The 21,648-nt window shown below is 39.8% G+C and overlaps 1 protein-coding gene across 1 annotated transcript in view; it reads left to right on the forward strand.

Annotated features, from left to right (window-relative positions):
- Window positions 1–21,173, forward strand: part of tec (tec protein tyrosine kinase) — a 23,662-nt gene extending 2,489 nt beyond the window's left edge. Inside the window, exons 3-18 of the mRNA XM_066720721.1 lie at window positions 7,410–7,514; window positions 8,172–8,253; window positions 8,799–8,927; window positions 9,425–9,471; window positions 9,844–10,034; window positions 10,875–10,940; window positions 11,494–11,548; window positions 12,791–12,870; window positions 13,164–13,297; window positions 14,064–14,138; window positions 15,766–15,937; window positions 16,756–16,972; window positions 18,286–18,350; window positions 19,568–19,686; window positions 19,871–20,028; window positions 20,115–21,173. Coding sequence (XP_066576818.1) covers window positions 7,410–7,514; window positions 8,172–8,253; window positions 8,799–8,927; window positions 9,425–9,471; window positions 9,844–10,034; window positions 10,875–10,940; window positions 11,494–11,548; window positions 12,791–12,870; window positions 13,164–13,297; window positions 14,064–14,138; window positions 15,766–15,937; window positions 16,756–16,972; window positions 18,286–18,350; window positions 19,568–19,686; window positions 19,871–20,028; window positions 20,115–20,189 — 1,770 coding nt within the window. The 3' untranslated portion in view covers window positions 20,190–21,173. The remainder of the gene's footprint in view (window positions 1–7,409; window positions 7,515–8,171; window positions 8,254–8,798; window positions 8,928–9,424; window positions 9,472–9,843; window positions 10,035–10,874; window positions 10,941–11,493; window positions 11,549–12,790; window positions 12,871–13,163; window positions 13,298–14,063; window positions 14,139–15,765; window positions 15,938–16,755; window positions 16,973–18,285; window positions 18,351–19,567; window positions 19,687–19,870; window positions 20,029–20,114) is intronic.
- The last annotated feature ends 475 nt before the right edge of the window (window positions 21,174–21,648 follow it).

A 21,648-nucleotide genomic window follows, 5' to 3' on the forward strand; every position in this document is an offset into this window, starting at 1 on the left:
ACACTATGACTGAGTTACTAAATTACTAAAGCTCTTGGAATGTGTGTGCCAGTCTCGCAGGACCTGAACCTCCGTGAAATGGCATAGAATCCATTTGGCCCGAGAGCGATATCATCGGGACTAGAAAGGGCATTTGGATGCCCTGGGAAGTGATAAATAAACTTGCCACTCAAGCTGTGGGACAGAACTTGTAATGTAAACCGCAATGGTGGCTACAAGGAGGGATATTTACATCAGAAGATGTGCAGTAAAATCCCAGCAAAGCTTGTTCTCTATTTAGGCACATACAGTAACTAACACGGGTTCCTGAGGTAATCTTGAGATGTAGCCACTTCTGCAGTTCTCAGATGCCCAGTTTTTGCAGCACAACGTGCACCAACGTGCCTCAGCTGTTAATTCCAGATTGTTTTTAATAAGCAGGCCTCCTGGATGGAGAAACCGAGATCTCCCTTTTCAAATGTCAGTGTTAGGAGGTTTGTTTGTTTGTGAGAACAGAGCTGCCTTCAGCGGGGCCATTGCCATCTGTGTTTCAGATTGCTTTCTTTCTACAGGGAGACTCTACATCATCAACCAGTGAATGGTCCATACTCCATACAAGGCAGTGTCTACCTGAACATTTTGTCTTGCTAAACTAGTAGTGAAAGCAGACGAAAGCTCCTGTAAAGCTTTGGAGACTAAATTAGACAACGCCTAATTGAAATGAAAGTTGAAGTAGAGGAGTGAGGAGGAGCAATGAATGTAATTCATCATTCAATTACAAATAAGGCAGAGAAACAAGCATCAGCTGGGATATGCTGGTAATTTTTTTTTTGTAATTAACGGCTTTTAAAATGAGGAATATCATACATAAACACACAAAACACACAGCAGCCATTGAATGCACTGTTAAATCCACAAGACTTTTACATTCATATGACACTGTTGACATTATTACATTATTAGTTATTATAGTTTTGATAGCCCAGATGGAGCAGCGGTGGACAGAGACAAGTTCACATGGTTGGCTGAACCAGTCAGGACATGTAAATCCCCCCTAAATGAATGCAATTTCCATGCAACATAAATATTTTGCAATGTATGTGTTGAGTGATTAACACACCCAGGACTTTTTCTGTAACTGGATGAATTCAATGTACGGGTCAGGACTCAGAGGGATTGTTACTGCATGGGAAACCCTGACTGTAAGCTCCTTCACTGGTCTCACAATAATGAAAGCATCCATTTTGTAACATTCATGACAGTTTTCATTTTCAGCTGTGTTTAAATCTGAGGGCTCACTCAGTGCAGAACAGAAGATGAAAGCTAGGTTTCTCGTGTCCATGCACCTTGTAAAATGATGCTGCACAATTGCAGAATTGCAAAATTTTGTCCTGGGTGCTGCTCAAGTAGGTTTAGCAAGTGTTCATGTAAGTAGGCCACTCTGATAAGACAGTCATTAGAAAAGGCTCTTCTTGGTGGCAGCATTTATTTTTATAATTGTATTCATTATTTACAAAGTTTACTTCACACTAAATAAGTAAATGGTGTGCAGTGCATCGGATTAACGTATTTTTAAATGATGTTTGACAAGCTTGTTTAAAAAGTTTTGTTTTAGGTCTTTCAGGGTGTTTCAGTTTTTAACACAAATACTGGAAAAGTGCCACAGCCTAATTAACCCCAACAGTTTAAATCTCTTAAAACACTCCAGTATGTGATGTTCAGATGTTGAGCTTGCTGACGCTTGCTGACGCTGATGTTTTTTTTTTAAACCAACATTCAAAGGCAAAGGGGTAAACTATACAGTCAGTTACATAAGGACTGCAGTCTCAGAACTAGGGTTTGAACCAAAATCCTCTCGTTTAAATAAATGAACAAAGTTAGTGGACTATCTAGGCCCCCACAATATACCATTGGTATAATAAAGTAAATGATTACTACTGATGGGGAAAAGAAAGACCCAATAAGTACATGTCAGAGCAATGATTCCCAAACTGAGCTACAGGATACCTCATGAGCTGATCAAGGACGGTTTACGGCATCCCCCCAAATCCAATCCCGGACTAGATAAGCTTGTCTCTGTGAGTCTGGCTCTATAAAGTACAGCCCTGTTCATGTCAACTCTGTGTGTCCCAATCAAGCTCTAACTTACACAGCTTTAATATAGATTAATTTCTCCCGCCGTTTCAATTTGACTCATGGTCTGATCCGTTCAAACTCCATACCGTATTGTACATTATTTTAATTTCTAACGAAGATGTACCAACTTCTCTTTAAACCGTGTAATTGAACAGGCCAACTTCGAGAGCATCGATGACCCCTCCCCGGATTTAGCTAGTTGGCATCTTCACCGTGGCAGTTAGTTTCTCACTCCGGAGGAACGACTGCTAGTAGTAATAATGCTTCGCCTGCGAGGGGAAAGAGCACAGTGCTGACACTTCGCCTAGATCTCTTAGAAAGCAGCGTCCTCAGTTTCAAAATTGAAATTCAAACAAATGTTTTAATTAAAATTCAAAACAACAGACACAGAATGCCATAATTTGTGTTCTCATGTTTGAAAGCTGATGCAGCAGGTCAAATCTGAATATCATGACATGCACTGTATATTGTCTGACCATTGTTTGGGGTATTCTACCCAGCCCTACCTGAAATCTGTATTTACCCAGTGAGCTCAGACCTGTATGGGATGCTCCGTTTTATTTAAAGTTGTGTACTTTCATGTTTTGTGTCGCTGTGTGGGCGATTAGATCTTCACGGGCACACAGGGTGCAAACCTCCATCTGTTCCGACTGATAAAGACAGTGTGAGTTCCCCTGACAGCGTTGCTTGTTTTAGATGATTGCTGATGCTTACTGACGGTCCTTTCATGCTTAGAGGCTTGTGTCAGGAAACACGTATCAATAAGCACTACAAATGACTGACTTACACATGTTGAATTGTCGTCTCAAGGTTTTCTTACTTAGAGGGAAAGAGAGGGAAAAAATTACTTCAGAAACTGATTCATGTCATGTATTTCTGATTGTAATTGAGTCTTTTAGACTGGATAGGGCTGTTTGTTTTCATCGTTAGTAATGTTGTCTTCATGGTACCGTCAGTGAAGATAATTTTTCCATTGATATCCAAAGTAGAAAGTCTTTATTTTACAACCCTGAGTATCACCGAGGGAAGGATATTCAGTTCAATTTTACAGTTGTCCAAACATCTGCTTGAACCCAAAAACATAAAAATCTGGTTTATTTATACCTCCCTGTGTGTAGGAAATCGACAGTTACTACTTTGTCATATTCACCTTTTTAAAATACCTTTCTGCTATTATATCAATGTCTTCATTTTAGTTTTGGTCTATTTAGTCAGAAGTATTCTGTACCATAGTGTTACGTACCGCGGGCACGGGAACCCAGCTGCGGTGCTGGTGGGATGGTCGAGTCAGGCGGGGGTCGGATATCGGCAGGACAGGGCTATCGGTGGTAAGGCAAAGACGTGGTCGTGGTCATGGGCCAGGGTCAGGCGATCAGGGGAAGAGCAAGGTCGTGGTCGGGATGTCAATCAGGAGGTCAAGGAAATGAGGCTATAAAACGGTATGAGCCGACTGCTTGGAGATGCAGCTAATACTGACAAAACTTCAGTGTGTGAGAGACAGTGAGGGGTTTATATGGGGACTAGAGGGAAGCAAGGAAGCAGGTTTGAGAGGTGCATGGCGAATGGGGGCAGAGGGTGACTGAACAGTGCACATGGTGTTCAGGAATGTTGATTGATTGATTGACTGATTGACAGGAGCTGGGAGAAGTGAAGGTTGATGGTGACAGCTAGTGAAAGTGGAAGTGCTTGGACTGGGAGAAGAGTGCTGGTCTGTGGTCGTGACACATAGATGCCTCTAAAGTACATGTATTATACAGCTCAGATCCAGGTTTTGGGAAAGCTATGCATTAGGTTGAAGGGAGCTTTTTTGTTCAGTTTTAATATCTATGCAAATCTATGGAAAAGACTTCTTGCCTTACGGTGATGACTTTGAAACATTGTTTTGCTGATAGCTGCAGACATTTCTCTTCATTGCCTTCACAGGGGTTTCTCTTTAGTTGTTACTGTTTTCGCTGCAAACAAACACACACTTGACATTTGCTAGTACTTATGAGTTTAGATTAATGTGGTGTTTAAAAAAAATAATCGGTAAAAGTATTACAGATTGATACAAGGCAACAATTTAATTCCTTCAATGTTTTTTCCGCCTTTACTTAAAATTAATATCTCTGTTTAAGGAAGTGCTACATTATTTTTTATAGGTCTCAACTACAATGTGATAAATATAGCATGATAATGTCTGGAGTTTGGGAATAGCTTTCTTCCTTTAAGACTCACATAGAATAGTATATGATTAGAAATGTTGGTTTTGTGTGTGGTCTGTAGCAATGATGAAGAAGCACTTTTTATTCGGAGGAATTTAGCCCCCACCTGCTCTCAGTTTGAATCCTTCCTGTTATTTCCTGTGCAAAGTATTACAGTTGTGTGTCTGTATATATATATATATATATATATATATATATATATATATATACATATAGTATTAAGACAGGGTGTTCTATCAACTATTTTATCTTTTACAAATGTCTTCTCGGCTGGTTGAAAAAAGGTAATGCCAAGTAGTGAGACTAACGTGTTGGCTTTTACCTAGGTGTTTACTCTGTTATTGCTCTGTTTTTTGTAATTAGGTAGGAAAGTGCTTTGAATGAGAAGTCTATATTAATTAGAAAAAAATGTATGTACATTTACGATTTGTTGTAAAGCAAAACTACCTGCTGCAGACACGCACACGCACACACATATATGTAACTCCCTGCATTATAGTCCTGACTACAGTAGTCGATTGAGAGTTCGTTCTGCTGAGCCTTGCTAATTTGAATATGTAAATCTGTATTTCACACAGACAGCACATGTTCATAACCTCACCCAGTGTGGTTTCAGAGACTTTTTAAACAGAAACAACCTTCAAATGATGCAGAAAAAGACTCTACAGCAGATGAGAGCACATCAGGGTTTACCTTATCACCACAAGTGCTAAAGTTGTCTAGCGTTTCTTTTAGTATAAACTACGACTAATGTGACTTTCTGCATTGTTGGAAGTGTTCATAGTTGAAAAAAAAATGCAAATCAAAATTTGAATGCCACAGACTGAGGCTTGGCCATATATAGCATAAACATGTAGTGAATTAGACAACCATGCAGAAATTACAAACAGGCCGTCAACATTTGTGTCATGAAAGTCTGTTCATATGTATTTAATTTCAGGATAATTTTGATTAATTGAGTGACTGATACTTCAAACCACGGGAGCTTAAAAATTGATCAAAATGCAGGTTGTTATTAGGAGCATACGGGAATATATGCTAAGTCTCAGATACGTAATACATTAATGCAATCAGGGCTGTGAAATAAACAGACAAAAGCAGTTGTTTAGCAACTGTTCGGTGCTGGAGCGTACAGTGCAGAAGAACCGCTATCAGCGAAATGCAAAATGGCACATGAGTGATACAGGGTAGAGTTCAGTCAGTAGGTTTGAAGCACAGGACAGGATTGTATGATTTACAGTTGTGTTGTAAACAGGTGAGTGTTGAACAGGAAGGCGCTGAGAATTACCCTGAGGTTCCCATCAGCAGTTTCACAGGGCAGCGAGAGAGCAGGAGGGGGCGGGTCAGAGCCAGGGCCCCTCAGCAGAGATAAAGGCGGGGGGAGAGTACCGCAGGTAGGGGCAGGAGACTCTAGGTGGTAGTGCTGCTGAGGGGGTGTCAGTGTGAGAGATTATCGGACGTGGAACAGAGAAAAGAAAAGTGAGTAATATTCCCACATTCTGGGACAAGGTGTGGCTGAGTATATTTTACAACCTACATAGTGATGTTATTCATATACTATTGAGTGTCTGTAGAGAAAACCGTGTTGGTGAGTATAAGTCTAATCATGTAAGTTGCCTTGGATAATGGATAATGGATAATTTGGATAATGGCATTTGCTAAATCAAAATAATAATAGGTGTACAGCCACGCATTTCCAGTAGAGGTCACGCTAGCCACACTTCCTCCCTGCAAGAGTGACCAATGTCTGGCCGGCTCTTCTGAGGTTGTTTCTCCAGCACTCCACCACTGATCAGTACAGCACAAAACACTACGCCACCTATCTGTGAGGTGCATCACAGAGTCAGTGAGCCTTCAGCCCCATCCTTCAGCAGAACAAGGTCTCTCATACTTTACATTTCAAATAGGTTCCTTCAGAGTCTGACATGAATGTATTTCTTTACACTTTAAAGAGTATCAACCACAATGTGATAATCAAAACATAACAGGTTAAACCCCTGCTGTGCACAGGAGGGTTGTTGGGTGGGTTATAACCCTAGTCCCACTGCCCCGTATGGCCCGAAAGTGCCCTTCTTCTCAGTAATTAATATATTAGGACATAAGAACATAAGAAAGTGTCCAGTCGAGAGGAGCCCATTCGCCCCATCGTGCTCGTTTGGTGTCCATTAATAACTCAGTGATCAAGGATCCTATCCAGTCTGTTTTTGAATGTTCCCAAATTGTCTCTTCAGCCTCATCGCTGGGGAGTTTGTTCCAGATTGTGACGCCTCTCTGTGTGAAGAAGTGTCTCCTGTTTTTTGTCTTGAATGTCTTGAAGCCCAATTTCCATTTGTGTCCCCGGGTGCGTGTGTCCCTGCTGATCTGGAAAAGCTCCTCTGGTTTGATGTGGTCGATGCCTTTCATGATTTTGAAGACTTGGATCAAGTCCCCATGTAGTCTCCTCTGTTCCAGGGTGAAAAGGTTCAGTTCCTCAGTCTCTCAGTAGGACTTTCCCTTCAGACCTGGAATAAGTCTGGTTGCTCTCCTCTGAACTGCCTCTAGAGCAGCGATATCTTTCTTGAAGTGTGGAGCCCAGAACTGCACACAGTATCCAGATGAGCTCTAACTAGTGCATTGTACAGTCTTGACAATATACCCTAGCATTGTGTTTGCCTTTTTAATTGCTTCCCCACATATTGTTCACATTATTATTCCTCAACAAGCTCCTTCCCCTTTAAAGGGGAACTCCACCAAAAATCCATATTTCCTCAGGTTATTCTATAAGCTGAAACATTCTGTGGAGTGAGTTTTTCACTGTGCTGTAGCCTACACGGCAGTCCCCCGAATAAAATAATCTTGTAAAAGATTTTCGTGACTTTTCTAATTTCCCCAGTTGACTTCCAGCAAAGCGGCTCCAGAGTTAGGACCCTGGTGATGTCATGGCATATTTTTCGATCTCTGATTTCTGGGACAATATGTTTCTACTTAAACTGATGAATAACCTGAGAAAGTATGGATTTTCGCTGGAGTTCCCATTTAATATCCTTTGCACTTTATTGAGTCTAACCCTGAGAGTACATGTCGAACATGCATTTTGTATTTGTTTTGCAGAAGAAATCAAAAAAGGGATCTATCGATTTACCAAAGGTGAAATGTGTGGAGATTGTGAAGAACGGGGGAGAAGTCATCCCGTGTCAAAACAAATATCCATTTCAGGTATGTGACTCTGTGCTATGCCGGCAGGAGTTAATTCCCTCTCCCTGGAAAACACAACCCTGCGAGTAACAGGGATTCCAGTGGGAAAAGGTTTTAGTAGTGGTGGTAGTATCATAGTATTAGTTTTAGCAGGAAGAAAGTGAAAAAGACAAGACAGTAATACTGTTCATAGGTACAGTTTGATTTAAATTTGAATATATGAAAAGGAATTGCTTGACTCTATAGGCTGGGGTGTGGGTTTAGATGCATTGTAAGGTGAATTGGAGTATAAGGTGAAGTGAGCTTACACTCTAGGAAGTCAAAATTGCAACATTTTCTTTTGATGGTTTCAATAGCGTCTGGCAGCTGAATCTGTTACTAAGATAACTGGAAGGCTGGCATAAAGCCTGTGTCATTAATAATCTCCTGCACACTTGTGATTAGGGTTTAAATGTCAAATCTGAATGGAGGCAGCAGGCCGCAGATTGTCCTGGGAGAGTCTTTTTCAGGAACAGAGGGAAGACCTTATTGTAAAACTCGATGAACGCACGATCCGAAAAATATCTGCACATGTTCGAAAGCACCTTCATCTTATATCAAATCAAATGCATCTTATTTGAAAGGATTTTGGAAACTCAGTGGTTGTGAATTAAAGGTTTGACGTCTGATTTTTCGCAGGTGGTGTATGATGTGAACACCTTGTACGTTTTTGCACCGACTAATGACACCAGAAGTGTATGGGTGCAGTACATGAAAGAAGGTGAATTACTTGTACATTACTAGTTACCCTTGTTTCATCAATATTTTATACAAACTCAGAAACACAAAATACTAATATTTAAATGTATTTATCAGTTTCATGGCAATTTGATTGTGTGAAAAACACACTGTGCATTAAAGAATATCTAACCTACAGCTTCAAATAACTATTTTATCTTCATTATATATTCATTAGTATTATGCCAGTGTTTAGTAATACAGAAGTCTCAGCACTGTTTCCATAACAAAGTGCGTGTTTATTAAAATTAATAAAACATTAATTTGATACATTTATTTAATGACTGGGTCGTCTTTGATATTTTTGTGTCAATCTGTGGTAAAGGTTTTAATGTTTTAATGATGCACATATTCTGCCAGACGCAGAGGACATGTCATTACATTAATCTGCTATATGCAAATATATTAATCTACGCTATATGCAAATTCTAAAATACATGTATACCTGTGTATGAACTGGGCCTGATATACTAAGTACTGAATTACTGGTAAGTTATGTTTTTATTACATTATCTATTTGTTTTACAGAGATAAAGAACAATCCCTCCATAGCAGCCAAGTTCCACCCGCAGTTCTGGATCGATGGCGTATGGCTCTGCTGCCGACAAGCGGAGAAATTAGCGCCAGGCTGCGAGGAATACAACCTGTTTGGAGACAGTGAGTTCTCTTCCCCCTCCTTTGGTGAAAATAAGTTTTTCAATGATGTTTAAATCTGTACTGCAGAGGTCTGGCAATCACGCATGAACTGTCTGACACTTTAGACAATGGTCAAGTGCTCTGTGTCACCCCTTGGAGATTTCGCAGCGTATGGTTAAAAAACAAGGATAATGTTTAGTGACGATGTGTCAGCTGTTGCATTGGAAACTAGCAGAATAAAACGAAAGACCTCTGTGATCATTGTGATTATTTGAGCCAACACTGACCTAATTTATGGGGAATGAGTTTGGTACAGTCTGCTTTGAGCTGGGAGGATTATTTTTTCCTGGGCACTGTATAAACTGAAATATTTGACTTTTTGTCTTAAACGTGCCAGGCTTCAAATCCCAAACCATGTTTCACAGCATGCTATCTCTTAATAGCAGAAAAACAACTGTTTAGTTAACAGAGGTGTGTGGTTATTAAATGGCAAAACTCTCATTGCTCATTCTTTTTAGTTTCACGAAAACCCCTTCCTCCGATCCCTGCAGAGACGACTGAAAAGGTGAGATGAATGATCTTGTTTGAAATTCCTGCCCTGATGGCCCTTTTCCTAACTTTCTCTTCTACATAAATAAAAACAATTCCTGCCTTCTTTTTCCTTGTGAATGTGTACTCGATGTTTTGCCGTATGAAGATCTTACTGTGTGCACCAAAGGCATTGCCAGCAGTAGTCTGTGACTGGGTCAATAGCTTGGTCATGTTAAGAGGATGCAAGCTTCCTACTTTCCTGTGAACACAGTGCCAATGTGTTTTGCCAAATAAAAACACAACTATGTCTCATTGTGGAGAAATCCAAACTCTTATAGGAGCGTGATAGGGGGGTGGGGGGAAGGGGGCTGACATTGAGCTGTCTGTAATAAACTCTGTCCTTCAGCCCCGCAGACTACCTCCACCGCCCCCGGCTGAAGAGGAAAATGAGAGCAAAGACGACAAGGAGGAAACGGTCATTGCCATGTATGACTTTGAGGGGGTGGAAAGCCACGACTTGAAGCTCATCCAGGGTGAAGAATATGTAGTCATTGCAAAGTGTGATATAAACTGGTACAAAGCACGCAACCGATACGGGTAGGTGCTCGCGCTTTCTCTCTTTCGCGTGCTTGTCAGCTTAACAGCAGCTGGTCATAGAAGAGCTTGTTCGTTATGTTCCTAGAAACATAATGTTGAATGTTTAAGACAAACGAAGAAGGAAATGATCAACAACAACAAGGCACTAGTATACACGAGCCATTTTAATCTGCAGCATGTATTTTACTGAGGCTGCATTTTGAACAGAGATTCAGTCAGCTGCTTTCAAGCAAGCGATTTTGTGTGCAGAGAGCATTACATTTTACATCAGGGAACACATGTGCCAAATGTGTTTTTCACAATCTATGCCTGGGACAAAAAAAAAAAATCGTCCCTGAAACTTTCGTACATCTGTATTTCCTTTATGCCACACGTGTCAGGGACTTTCCAAAATGATTTAATACCCAAATGACTTGACAGTGTATTCTGAGAAACATTACAACAGAATATTAAAAGTTTTTGGCAAGACTAACAATATATTAAACAATCATCATGTAAAAGAATGAGAGACATAACCTATAAAAGTCAAATATAAAACTAAGAGCTAGAACTAATCGTGAATCGTCAAAGATGTGCTGGTGGTTCGATTTTTAGTCCCGCTGCTTAAGATTTTAAAATATGACCCAGAGTTCTGCTGTGATAACTGTAGATGGCTTGCAAAGAGCAGCAATCAGTATCCTTCCAGCATCACATTTACACAGATGTTCTGTCAATCGTTTACGTCAAAGATAACACACATTGCCATGTGTGCCTTTCCTGTTCTTCATTCACACAGAATATATTCACAAATGAAGTGCAGATGCAATGTGACAATCTTTCTTTTCTTCTTGGTTCATGCAGACAAGAGGGCTACATCCCCAGCAATTACGTGACAGAAAAGAAATCAAACAACCTTGACCAGTTTCAGTAAGTATCTCACAAAAAGTGTCTATGCTCAATAAGAAACAAAGAAAATCCCCTCCGGAACATTTCACAACCTCTGTGGAGACAGGAGGACGAGTTGGGCAAGAGGATGGATTGTTTTTCTAAGAATATGTAATGTTCTACCAACGGTTTTTATTAATCATTTAACAGTAATGAAATTCATGTTAATGATCTTCTAGGAAAGAACATTAGAGCATTCTTTTTACTTTTGAAACAGCTACCCTTCACTTGGTTTCGCTTTTAAGGCTTTTTTGGTGCAAAAAAGGATCAAACCATAATGACCTGAAACACATGAAAGGATGTTCCAAAACCAATGGGGCACTAGGGGTTTGAATCATGAATTTTGTCTGGACTGGCTGAAACCACACTTTTGAGATGTGATGCTGTCCGTGACAAAGTCAAATGAATGAAAAGAGTGTTCTGATTAAAAGGTGCATTTGAAATTAAAAGGCGCTGATTGCAGTTTTGTAATGATTGTGTAATCTGCAAGTTGCCCTGGACAAACAGTTTTTGCTCCTTTTGTCTCTTATTTTAGATGGTACTGTAAAAATGTAAACCGAAATAAAGCTGAACAGCAACTTAAAAGTGAGGTGAGTACAAACACTTTTTATACATAGATGCTGCCTTCATCCAGCAGTGGATGTTTGTGTGTTCAATGCCCCATGGTCTTATTTTTTGTGGTTTAACAGAGTCAGTCGAAGGTGTCAAAAACCACGTGTATTGCTGCGGTCCTCGGGGACCAGGGGGATGGATGGAAACTGTTTTGTTTTTAGCACAGTCTTGTGGTTTAACATCAGCTAGGAAGAGGCTAGATTTCAACTCGTTTTTTTTGTTTTTGTTTTTGTTTCTTACTTCATGAGAAAGTCAAAATACCTCACTTGTAACCATCACCAGATTTTTTTGGGGAAAATGTAAAAGGTGTTTCAATTAATTAAACATACTACCTGGAAATAAACATGAAGACACACTAGGCCTCAGTGGGCCAGAGACAGTCCTGTTAGCAGCACTGAAGACAGCGAGATCACATTGCTGCCCTGGAGAGAAGGTCACCTGACAGTGATTCATTCCCCGGAAGGTAGATGGTAGTTCAAAGCCATGGCAGGAGAGGTGGTGTTGTGGTGTGGCTAGATTTCTATCGTTTTGGTTAATACTCTGTTTATTAAAGCATTCCTACAGTTGACAGTTTCATGTTTTATTGTTTAATTTGTATTCAAATATAAACCAAGACTATTTCAATCTGTAAAACGCCTTACCCACCTTAAAGAAGTCATGGCACTATCTCCACAGTCATGACTTCTTTAACAAGCTTGTAAACACGGCCGTCATAAGGCTGAAATGAATACGACCGTAGTGTCAGCAGCCTGTTGTTGATCTCTGGGCCCGAATCAAAAGCCCAAAAGCAAACACTGCACCACACTGTCTTCTAATGCAGGTCATAAGTTCACATGTAAACAAGAAATGTGAGAATAAGATATCAAATGCAAATACTTAATTGTGTGATTCCTAGTTTCAAAATCTCTTTACACATTTGCATTTCGGCACACAATTTGGAATTATTTTTAAATATGCAAATGCATGTATCTAATCCACTACAGTACAGATTTGTGCTGTGCCTTGACCTGCTCTTGGTACCAGATGAGATTGACATTTGGCGTTTTGGACAAGTTCTGCACTTTCCCCATTTTATGAAGCCCAAGGAAGAGACAAAATTACGAAGATATGGGTTTGTATAGGGCCCTCCACAAAGTGAGTCTCCTCTGTGATAGGGGCGCACAATGCATTGTGGTCATCAGGCACTGTAAGATTTTTAACTCAGACTCCTTTATCTGCAGGACAAAGAAGGTGGGTTCATGGTCAGGGATTCCAGCCACCCTGGAGCGTACACTGTCTCTCTGTTCACCAAGTCTGCAGGGTGAGTGTGACGCGGGGGGGACACGGACAGACAGACAGACGGACAGGCTTGTCTACCAATAGTGGTTAACTGTTTCACTGCCTTCATGGTTGTACTATCTTTACATCTTTGACATGTCTGAATACACAAGATTTAACAAAGAAAGTAAATATGGATTTGACTTAACATGCCGAGTAATCTCTTCCATGTCTGGGTTCTTTGTTTATAAGTTTCAAAGCCCGTTGTGTGGTCTTCCATTGTCGTTAGGAGCACGTGCTTAAGATGCCCCTGACATTAACCTGTGTTTTTTCCAGAGAGAGCTCTGCGTCGGTGCGCCATTACCATATAAAAGAAACCCAGTCGGTGCCCAAGCAGTTCTACTTGGCCGAAAAGCATCACTTCAATACTATTCCGGAGCTCATTGAGTATCATCAGCACAATGCGGCAGGTATTTGTCTGAGAGACGCGGGGAGGACAGAGTTCTTGAGGATCACGGCTGAAACGATAGAAGCATCTTAAAAAGCCTTGCATGAAACAAAGATAGGGTGGCGAGTTTCATAGAAATGTAGTTTGTACTTAGAATCCTACTGATGAAAAGATGATTGAACAGGCAGCGTAATCAACATTTCATTAAGACTTGTATGGATTTTGCTGTTCAGAAACGGGTTGGGGGACAAGAAGAAAACCTTTATTATTTTTATTATTATTTTTATTTCTTGGCAGACGCCCTTATCCAGGGTGACTTACAACATAAGTGCAAACAAAGTGCAAAAATACAGTTAAGTAAAGGCATCAAACATTACAAATTCAATTTACATAAAACATTGTCATTAAAAATATAATACATTTTACAACTTATGCTTCAGCATTTACACAGGCAAGTATAGTAAGTGAGGTCCTACATCCTGGACGGTAAAAGCTAAGTGCTGTCAAGATGTAGGGTCACAGTCAAGGGCTACGGGAAAGGGAGCAAGGAGGAAATCAATCAAAAGCGCAAAAAGCATATAAAACTCTGTGAAGTGCTATCTAATGGGGATTAAAAGGTCTAATATTACAGAACGTCTGAAAAGATGTGTCTTGAGTAAGCGCTGGAAGGAGGTCAAGGACTCTGCTTATTCTTTATATAAGAATATGGTCCAACAGGCCAGGCTTTAGGGTTTGTATTGGTTCTGCTCATTGCTTGTCAGGGCTCAATGGTTTCCTGATTCCTGTAGGTCTCGTGACCAGACTGCGGTATCCGGTTGTGAAGAAAGGACGATCGGCGCCAACGACCGCTGGCTTCAGTTATGGTAATGAAGACTACATGTGTGTGTTGTTGCTGTTTCGTGTGTGTAATTAAAGATTGTATTTGTAATGGACTCATCCAATTCTTATAGTAATAGTAATACTACTAATAATAATAATAATTGCATACAGTCATGAACATTTGATTTGATCACAATTTGCATTTACAAGGAAGGATGTTTAGCATTCTTTGACACAGTTTAACACATTCGTTATTTTCTTCTATTTATTTGAAAAGGAGATTTGTAATCTAGTTCACATGCAAAGAACAGTTCAATCTTAATATATGGACACATACAGTTAGGTCCATAAATATTTGGACAGTGACACAAAAGTCATGATTTTGTCTCTGTACGCCACCACAATGGATTTGAAAGGAAACAATCAAGATGTGCTTTAAGTGTAGACGTTCATCTTTAATTTGAGGGTAGTTACATCCAAAGTGGGTGAACAGTGTAGGAATTACACCCAATTTTATATGTGGTTCCCCAATTGTAGGGGCTCAAAAGTATTTGGACAAACTAACATAATCATGAATTAAATTGTGAGTTTCAATACTTGGTTGCAAATCCTTTGCAGTCAATGACTGCCTGAAGTTTGAACCCATAGACATCAGCAGATGCTGGGTTTCTTCCCTGGTGATGCTCTGCCAGCCTGTACTGCAGCTGTCTTTAGTTCCTGCTTGTTTTTGGGGTGTTTTGCCTTCAGTTTTGCCTTAGATATCAAAACCAACCAATCAGAGAGATAGCAAAAACATTAGGTTTGGCCAAATCAACTATTTGGTACGTTCTTAATAAGAAAGAATGCACTGGTGAGCTCAGGAACACCAAAAGGCTGGGAAGACCACGGGAAACAACTGTGGTGGATGACAGAAGAATTCTTTCCCTGGTGAAGAAAAACCCCTGGCCAGATCAAGAACACCCTCCAGGAGGTAGGCATGTCTGTGTCAAATCTTGTATTTATGAATGATGTGACTGCTGACAAAAGCAGCAGGGTGAATTCTGAAGTGTTCAGGGCTGTATTATCTGCTCAGATTCAGTCAAATGCTTCAAAACTCATTGGCCGGCGCTTCACAGTGCAGATGGGCAATGACCGAAGCATACTGCGAAAGCAACCCAAAACTTTTTTAAGGAGAAGAAGTGTAATGTTCTGCAATGGCCAAGTCAATCACCTGTCCTGAATCCAATTGAGCAGCATTTCACTTGCTGAAGGCAAAACTGAAGGCAAAACCCCCCAAGAACAAACAGGAACTAAAGACAGCGGCAGTGCAGGCCTGGCAGAGCATCACCAGGGAAGAAACCCAGCATCTGGTCAAAGGATTTGCAACCAAGTATTTGAAACTCACAATTTAACTCATGATTATGTTAGTTTGTCCAAATACTTTTGAGCCCCTACAATTGGGGGACCACATATAAAATTGGGTGAAATTCCTACACTGTTCACCCAATTTGGATGTAACTGCCCTCAAATTAAAGATGAAAGTCTACACTTAAAGCACATCTTGATTGTTTCCTTTCACATCCATTGTGGTGGTGGACAGAGCCAAAACGATGACAATTGTGTCATTGTTTTTTTTTTATGAACCTATCTGTATCAGGACCCAGTTAATGTTTGAAAATCCATTTTCTGCAGACAAATGGGAGATCAATCCTTCGGAGCTGACATTCATGAAGGAGCTCGGCAGTGGTCAGTACGGGGTGGTGCGACTGGGGAAATGGAGGGCCCAGCACAAAGTAGCAATAAAAGCCATACGGGAAGGCGCCATGTACGAGGAGGACTTCATCGAGGAGGCAAAAGTGATGATGTGAGTATTTGTTCTATCTATGGTCTATACCATTATCATCCTCTTTCAGCCTTTGTTGATCCATGGCTGGATGAAGGCCTCCCCAAGATCTCTCCAACCCTCTCAGCTGTTGTGTGTATTTATTGTGTGGATCTGTGTGATTGGGCTCATAATGCAGGAGCCAACTGAGGTAATATGATCCCTCTCTGAACTTGATGAGCCAACGAACTCCTGCCGTCTGAGAGGCGGTCTGCAGGCACTGCCAGTTGGGTGCTCTGGAGTCGTGTGGATCATAAACAAGACCATTTTCCAAAGAGTACCTACACCAGCATAAACTAAGCTTGTCATTATAGATAGTCTCTCAATCTACACGGTGTGCTGAGCATTCACGGAGGTTGTTTCAGGTAAGCGGCTGCTCACGCTGTCCCCGTGCTGAGATGGTGTAATTATACTTAATTGCAGACTTAATGGATTCATATATTTTTCATTCCCTTTTAATTTCAAGCATATTTAGTATAATCACATGAATATTCAGCTGACATCAGACCTGTTCTAGACGGTGATAATTAGAGAATAGCTGGTGGTCCTGGACCTGAATGTTAAAAATAGAGATTGACGTTCTTGTCTAATGTTTGCCTCGTTTCTTAATCCACCGACTGGCTTGAAAGTCACAGTTGCCAAACTAATTGACTTCCTGTTATAGATTCCTCTCCTGTTGATGTCATGGTGCAGCACTTTCGAGTGCCATAGTATTACTGAAGTCGTAGGGGTTGAGAAACCGTGACATACACTTTTAGATGTTTACGTCTGCTAATGTGTGTTTTCTCTGCCATCTCTAGGAAATTATCACATCCAAAGCTAGTTCAGCTGTACGGCGTCTGTACCCAGCAGAAACCGATATACATTGTCACAGAGTTTATGGAGCTGGGCTGCCTGCTCAATTTCATCCGCCAGAGACGAGGGAACTTCAACACAGGGCAGCTGATCAGTATCTGCCAAGACGTGAGCGAAGGAATGGAGTATTTGGAGAAAAATAAGTTTATTCACAGAGATTTGGTAATTATCCGATAATTTCATTTCCTCTCAAGAGTACAAATTCTCAAAGCCAACAACTATTCCAAAAGAAAAAATATATATGTCATGAAATATCATGACTTATGTCCCTGTTTACTAGTTTGTTTTCAGATTCTAGGTTATTTGCTTACTTCTTTCTGTTTGCTAGGGCTCTCTTTGTAGGGATTCACTTCTGATATCACTGCCACTGCCATTGATTCAAATCTCAAACTATCCAATGGTTCTTATTTAAAGAAATATATTAGGCATAGTTTCTAGTGGTCAAAAGTAGGGCCCGACAGATATATCGGAGCACCGATATTATCGGCCGATATTGAGCTTTTACAGAGATCTGTATCGGCACATATTCCTCCGCTACATTTTCAAACTATTGGCTAAATATTTGTTTTAAATTACCATAAAATCATCAGACTTTAGGCTTAATAATATTTATTTGGTTCTACAGTCATTTTACAGTCATTGCTCTCACTCAATAGAAAGTGTTTTTTAAATCCGTGCTGCATTTAAATATCCATGGTTTTGGATAATGTTTATTCTCGTCACAGAAGATTACCGTATATTATGGCATAGAAGCACATTTTTACTGAAAAGTTATTTAAATCACTTTTCAGAATTCACAAAAGCAATTAAAATAAAGAAAAATGGTAAATGTTTGTTGAAGATGTTGACTGGATATCAGCAAGCAAAAACTGCCTTGAAACAAACTCAGATCACAGTAAAAAATCTAAAAATAAGTGTAAAAAAGCGCACCTCTCAGACAATGTTGGATAAAACTGAATATTTACAGGATATTTATGAAACTATTTTAAATCCTGTTATTGTGTTTTGGCTATGATTCATATTGCAATACTTTAAACAGTTACAGTAAATAAGTTACACTTTTGAGAGCATTTTGAAATGCAGAGAGGCTGTGCGTCCTGCACTATAACCTGTCACTGGTGGATTGGCAGTATTGAGCACTGAGCAGGACTTATTAAGTTTATTATTCAAATGATAAAATTCTGCCTTCAGTGCATATTTGTCACAGTTTCTGTATGAGAGCCAAATTTGAGGGATCCATGCTAGAAAATGTATGTTTGGCATGCTAAAATAAAAGTAAATAAGGGCAGATATATCGATAAACATCGGGACATTTTGCTCCCCAATAATCCGTATCTGTATCGCACCCACAAAACCTGTATCATTCAGGCTCTAGTCAAAAGATACAAACTTAAAATTGAAAACCTGTTGAGTACTACTTATTTGTATACAGTGATACTGCATTGCTTTCTGCTGAATTGTTCTTTCTTTTACAGGCAGCTCGAAACTGTTTAGTTAATGATTCCATGGTGGTGAAGGTATCTGATTTTGGAATGGCAAGGTAAGGTGTTATTTTAATTGTTGATATATTTCTAGTTTCTTATTACTCTATATTGTGTATGACTTATAATTACCTCACTGTTCACATCTTGATATTTCAGGAAACAAAACGTGTGAATGAATCTATTGAGTGTATCTATTAAATCAATCTATGGGTGTGAAAGTATAAATAGCCTTGATAGTACCAACTAACAAATGAACTGCCTCTGCATTTGAGAGCATCTTGATTTCTACGTTTTGCTGCATCCAAATGGTGCACTTGAGCCCAGATTCAATCTGAAGTATCGTACTATCGTTTGCGTATCTTTACTTCTAAGAATTTACAGAGAGAATGCACAGAGGAAAGAATAATGTAGAATTGTGCGCCGATGTGCAAACAAGAGCGGAAATATTGCGCAGATCTTTCCATTTCGCTGTTGCATACAGAATTAAAAGGGAAACAACGTACGTCTAGACTTCACGAGTACAGTAAAGTAATAGGTGACAAAACAAAGCATTAGCTGATCTGAAGATGTCACAGATCATGCTGGAAAAGGTGACGAAGAAACAAATGGTTTGAGCATCACCCATGTTTCTGGGCTGTTAACCATGATTGTTAAAAAGCAGAAATACCAATACTATCCATTCTTTTCATGTTGCACTCTGTGGTTGAACTACAGATGGAGTTTTAACTAATTCCAGATTGTGTGTATTCGGTGGTGTTGAAAAATACTGTACTAATATACAGTTCAATTAATCGATTTGGGGAATTAGTGAAATTAGTGTTGTGTTTATTCTCTTAATGTTATGTAGACATTTTGTAAAACAACTCATTGCCTTTGCATTTTTGGTTTACTGAGCACATTAAAACAAATCACTCTTGGCTACTGTAAACTGAAAATATGCTAATAATAGTTTGTCTGATTCTGTCAGTGTCGTTATGCAATGCACTTGAAATAGTGAGAGATATGGATCACCATGAATGATGAAATGCACGGGTGAGATGTGATCTGCTCTGTTTCAGAGAGAGCTGAATGGGAAGAATTTAATTTATCCAAGTATGACCGAAGAGCGCGCATCCTTATTTGAAACGCCTCTCTGAGAAATATGTATTCAATTAGTGTAAAGCAACTCGATATCCGATGATTTGGTGTTTATGGGAGGAATCCAACGCCCAGTAAACACCACTTCTTGAGGGTTTCCAGTGAACATGCACCTGAACATCCTCTGCTTCCTCAGGTATGTTTTGGATGATCAGTACACCAGCTCCTCCGGGGCGAAGTTTCCTGTGAAATGGTCTCCTCCAGAAGTCTTCAATTTCTGCAAATACAGCAGCAAGTCCGATGTCTGGTCGTTCGGTGAGTTACTAAGCGGACTCCGTTCTCTCAGCTGCATCGGCGCATCTCATGCTACTTCTAACCAACAACCTTATCGCAAAGCCTCGCGATTAATATCACGATTAATAATGCGTTATTTTAATGAGAGAAACAAGATGGAACTGATGCCAATTTCACTTTTTAATTTGTCTCTTTTGTCTGTCAGGTGTTTTGATGTGGGAGGTGTTCACCGAGGGTAGAATGCCTTTTGAAAATAACCCAAATCATGAAGTGGTCACTATGGTCAGCCAAGGACACCGGCTGTATCGACCGAAAAAGGCTCCACCCATTGTGTACGATATCATGCAACTGTGCTGGCATGAGGTAGGCCTTTACTAATGTTTCCACTGACCATGGAAAAAGAAGTCAGTCAGGAAACTTAACCACATTTCCATTTCTTTCTTTCTTAGAAACCTGATGAACGGCCTTCATTTTCCCAAATCTCCGTTATGATCAAAGAAGTGGCTGAAGGCGACACCTCCTGACATTTGAAATGCTCTTAACACTTCGACGATTTATATTTCCCTATATTTGCAAATGTTGCACAGTCTGCACGGCTTTCAAAGTTAATCTCTAGGAGAAAAAATACATCATTGTGAAATGTCTATTTTTCTAATATATTACATATTTATTACCTTCCTAAAATTATTTCACAATGGGGATCTAAAAAGCACATCAACTCTGAAGGTCTGGAAAACAGCCGGAGGACCACGAGACGTCGGGTCAGGCTGTTGTAGAAACGGTGTGTGGCGATAACTGCAAACATGAACCAATACAGGGACTTCTCAAGACCGACAGCACCCGTGTCCACAAAGACAATGACAGAGTGGTTAAATACAAATGAACTGGAGACAGGGTGGTGCTCTGGTCAGTGCATCTGCCCGGAAGATGAGCGTGAGGTCCCTGGTTGGATCCAGGCTGTGCTGGGACTGGCTAGTGCAGCTCTGGCTCTCTGCCATGCAGGCAATCCAAGGTCATCACTAAATAAAGGCTTTGTTTGAGACCAAATATGAGATGGTGACACAGCTTTATGGGTCCTGGTGATAAACAGAATGGCTGCCTGACAGCTACATATTAACGCTGCCAAATGCTGTGAAAGCTTTTTAATTTCCTTCATTACAGCATACTTTTTTACTCTGAATATATAGAAAGGCTGTGTTTTCTTGTTTGCTTCATTTTCATGCCATAATTTACTAATGTTACCTCCCTTCCAGCAACAGAATGTGGAAATGCATGTGGTACTTCTACATTGCACAACGAATTAAGTAAAATGGTAATCTCCATATTCTAAAACATACACAGTTGATTCAGAAATGTCTTCAAAGTGTCTTGTTCATTTCAAACGTACCATGTTGAATTTATTTATTGCATTTATACTTGTAATGCATTTTTAAATTGTTGTAACACTAGCTTGTTGTTATTTAGAGGGGGTGGGGTAATTTAAATAAATAGCATTTCAAACAATTCGATATAGTCGTTGCTGTTCATTCTTTGTTTGTTTTTGTATCCATGTTGCAAGTCCTTCTGAACAAACAGTGCTGAGGAGATGGACAGAGTTTATTTACCTCATTGAATTAGAAAAGTTTGTGAACAGACCAGTACTTTTCACACACAAAACAATGTTTGTTTAATCCTGTGGAAGGGTGTAGCAGTTATTGAGCTGATTGTTTTTTGCTCATTTTTAATTGTGTGATTAATGCTTTCTTTCTCTCTGTAGATTCAGCTGCAAAGAGTTTTGAAGTCTTTTAACATTATTTGTCTTCATTGTTAATTTGTTTCCATTTAGTTTAATCTCATTATCTTTTTTTTTGTTAATTGAAATCTATAATTCAGTTATCTTTTTGTTTGTTTATTTAATAATTTTTCCAACATATCTTGTACTTGAGAAGGCTTTATTAATATCATATTTCCTTTGCGCTTTCCTCTATGATAACAAAGTCTTTG

The sequence above is a fragment of the Amia ocellicauda genome, chromosome 13 (genome assembly GCF_036373705.1).
Source record: "Amia ocellicauda isolate fAmiCal2 chromosome 13, fAmiCal2.hap1, whole genome shotgun sequence".
Taxonomy (NCBI): domain Eukaryota; kingdom Metazoa; phylum Chordata; class Actinopteri; order Amiiformes; family Amiidae; genus Amia; species Amia ocellicauda.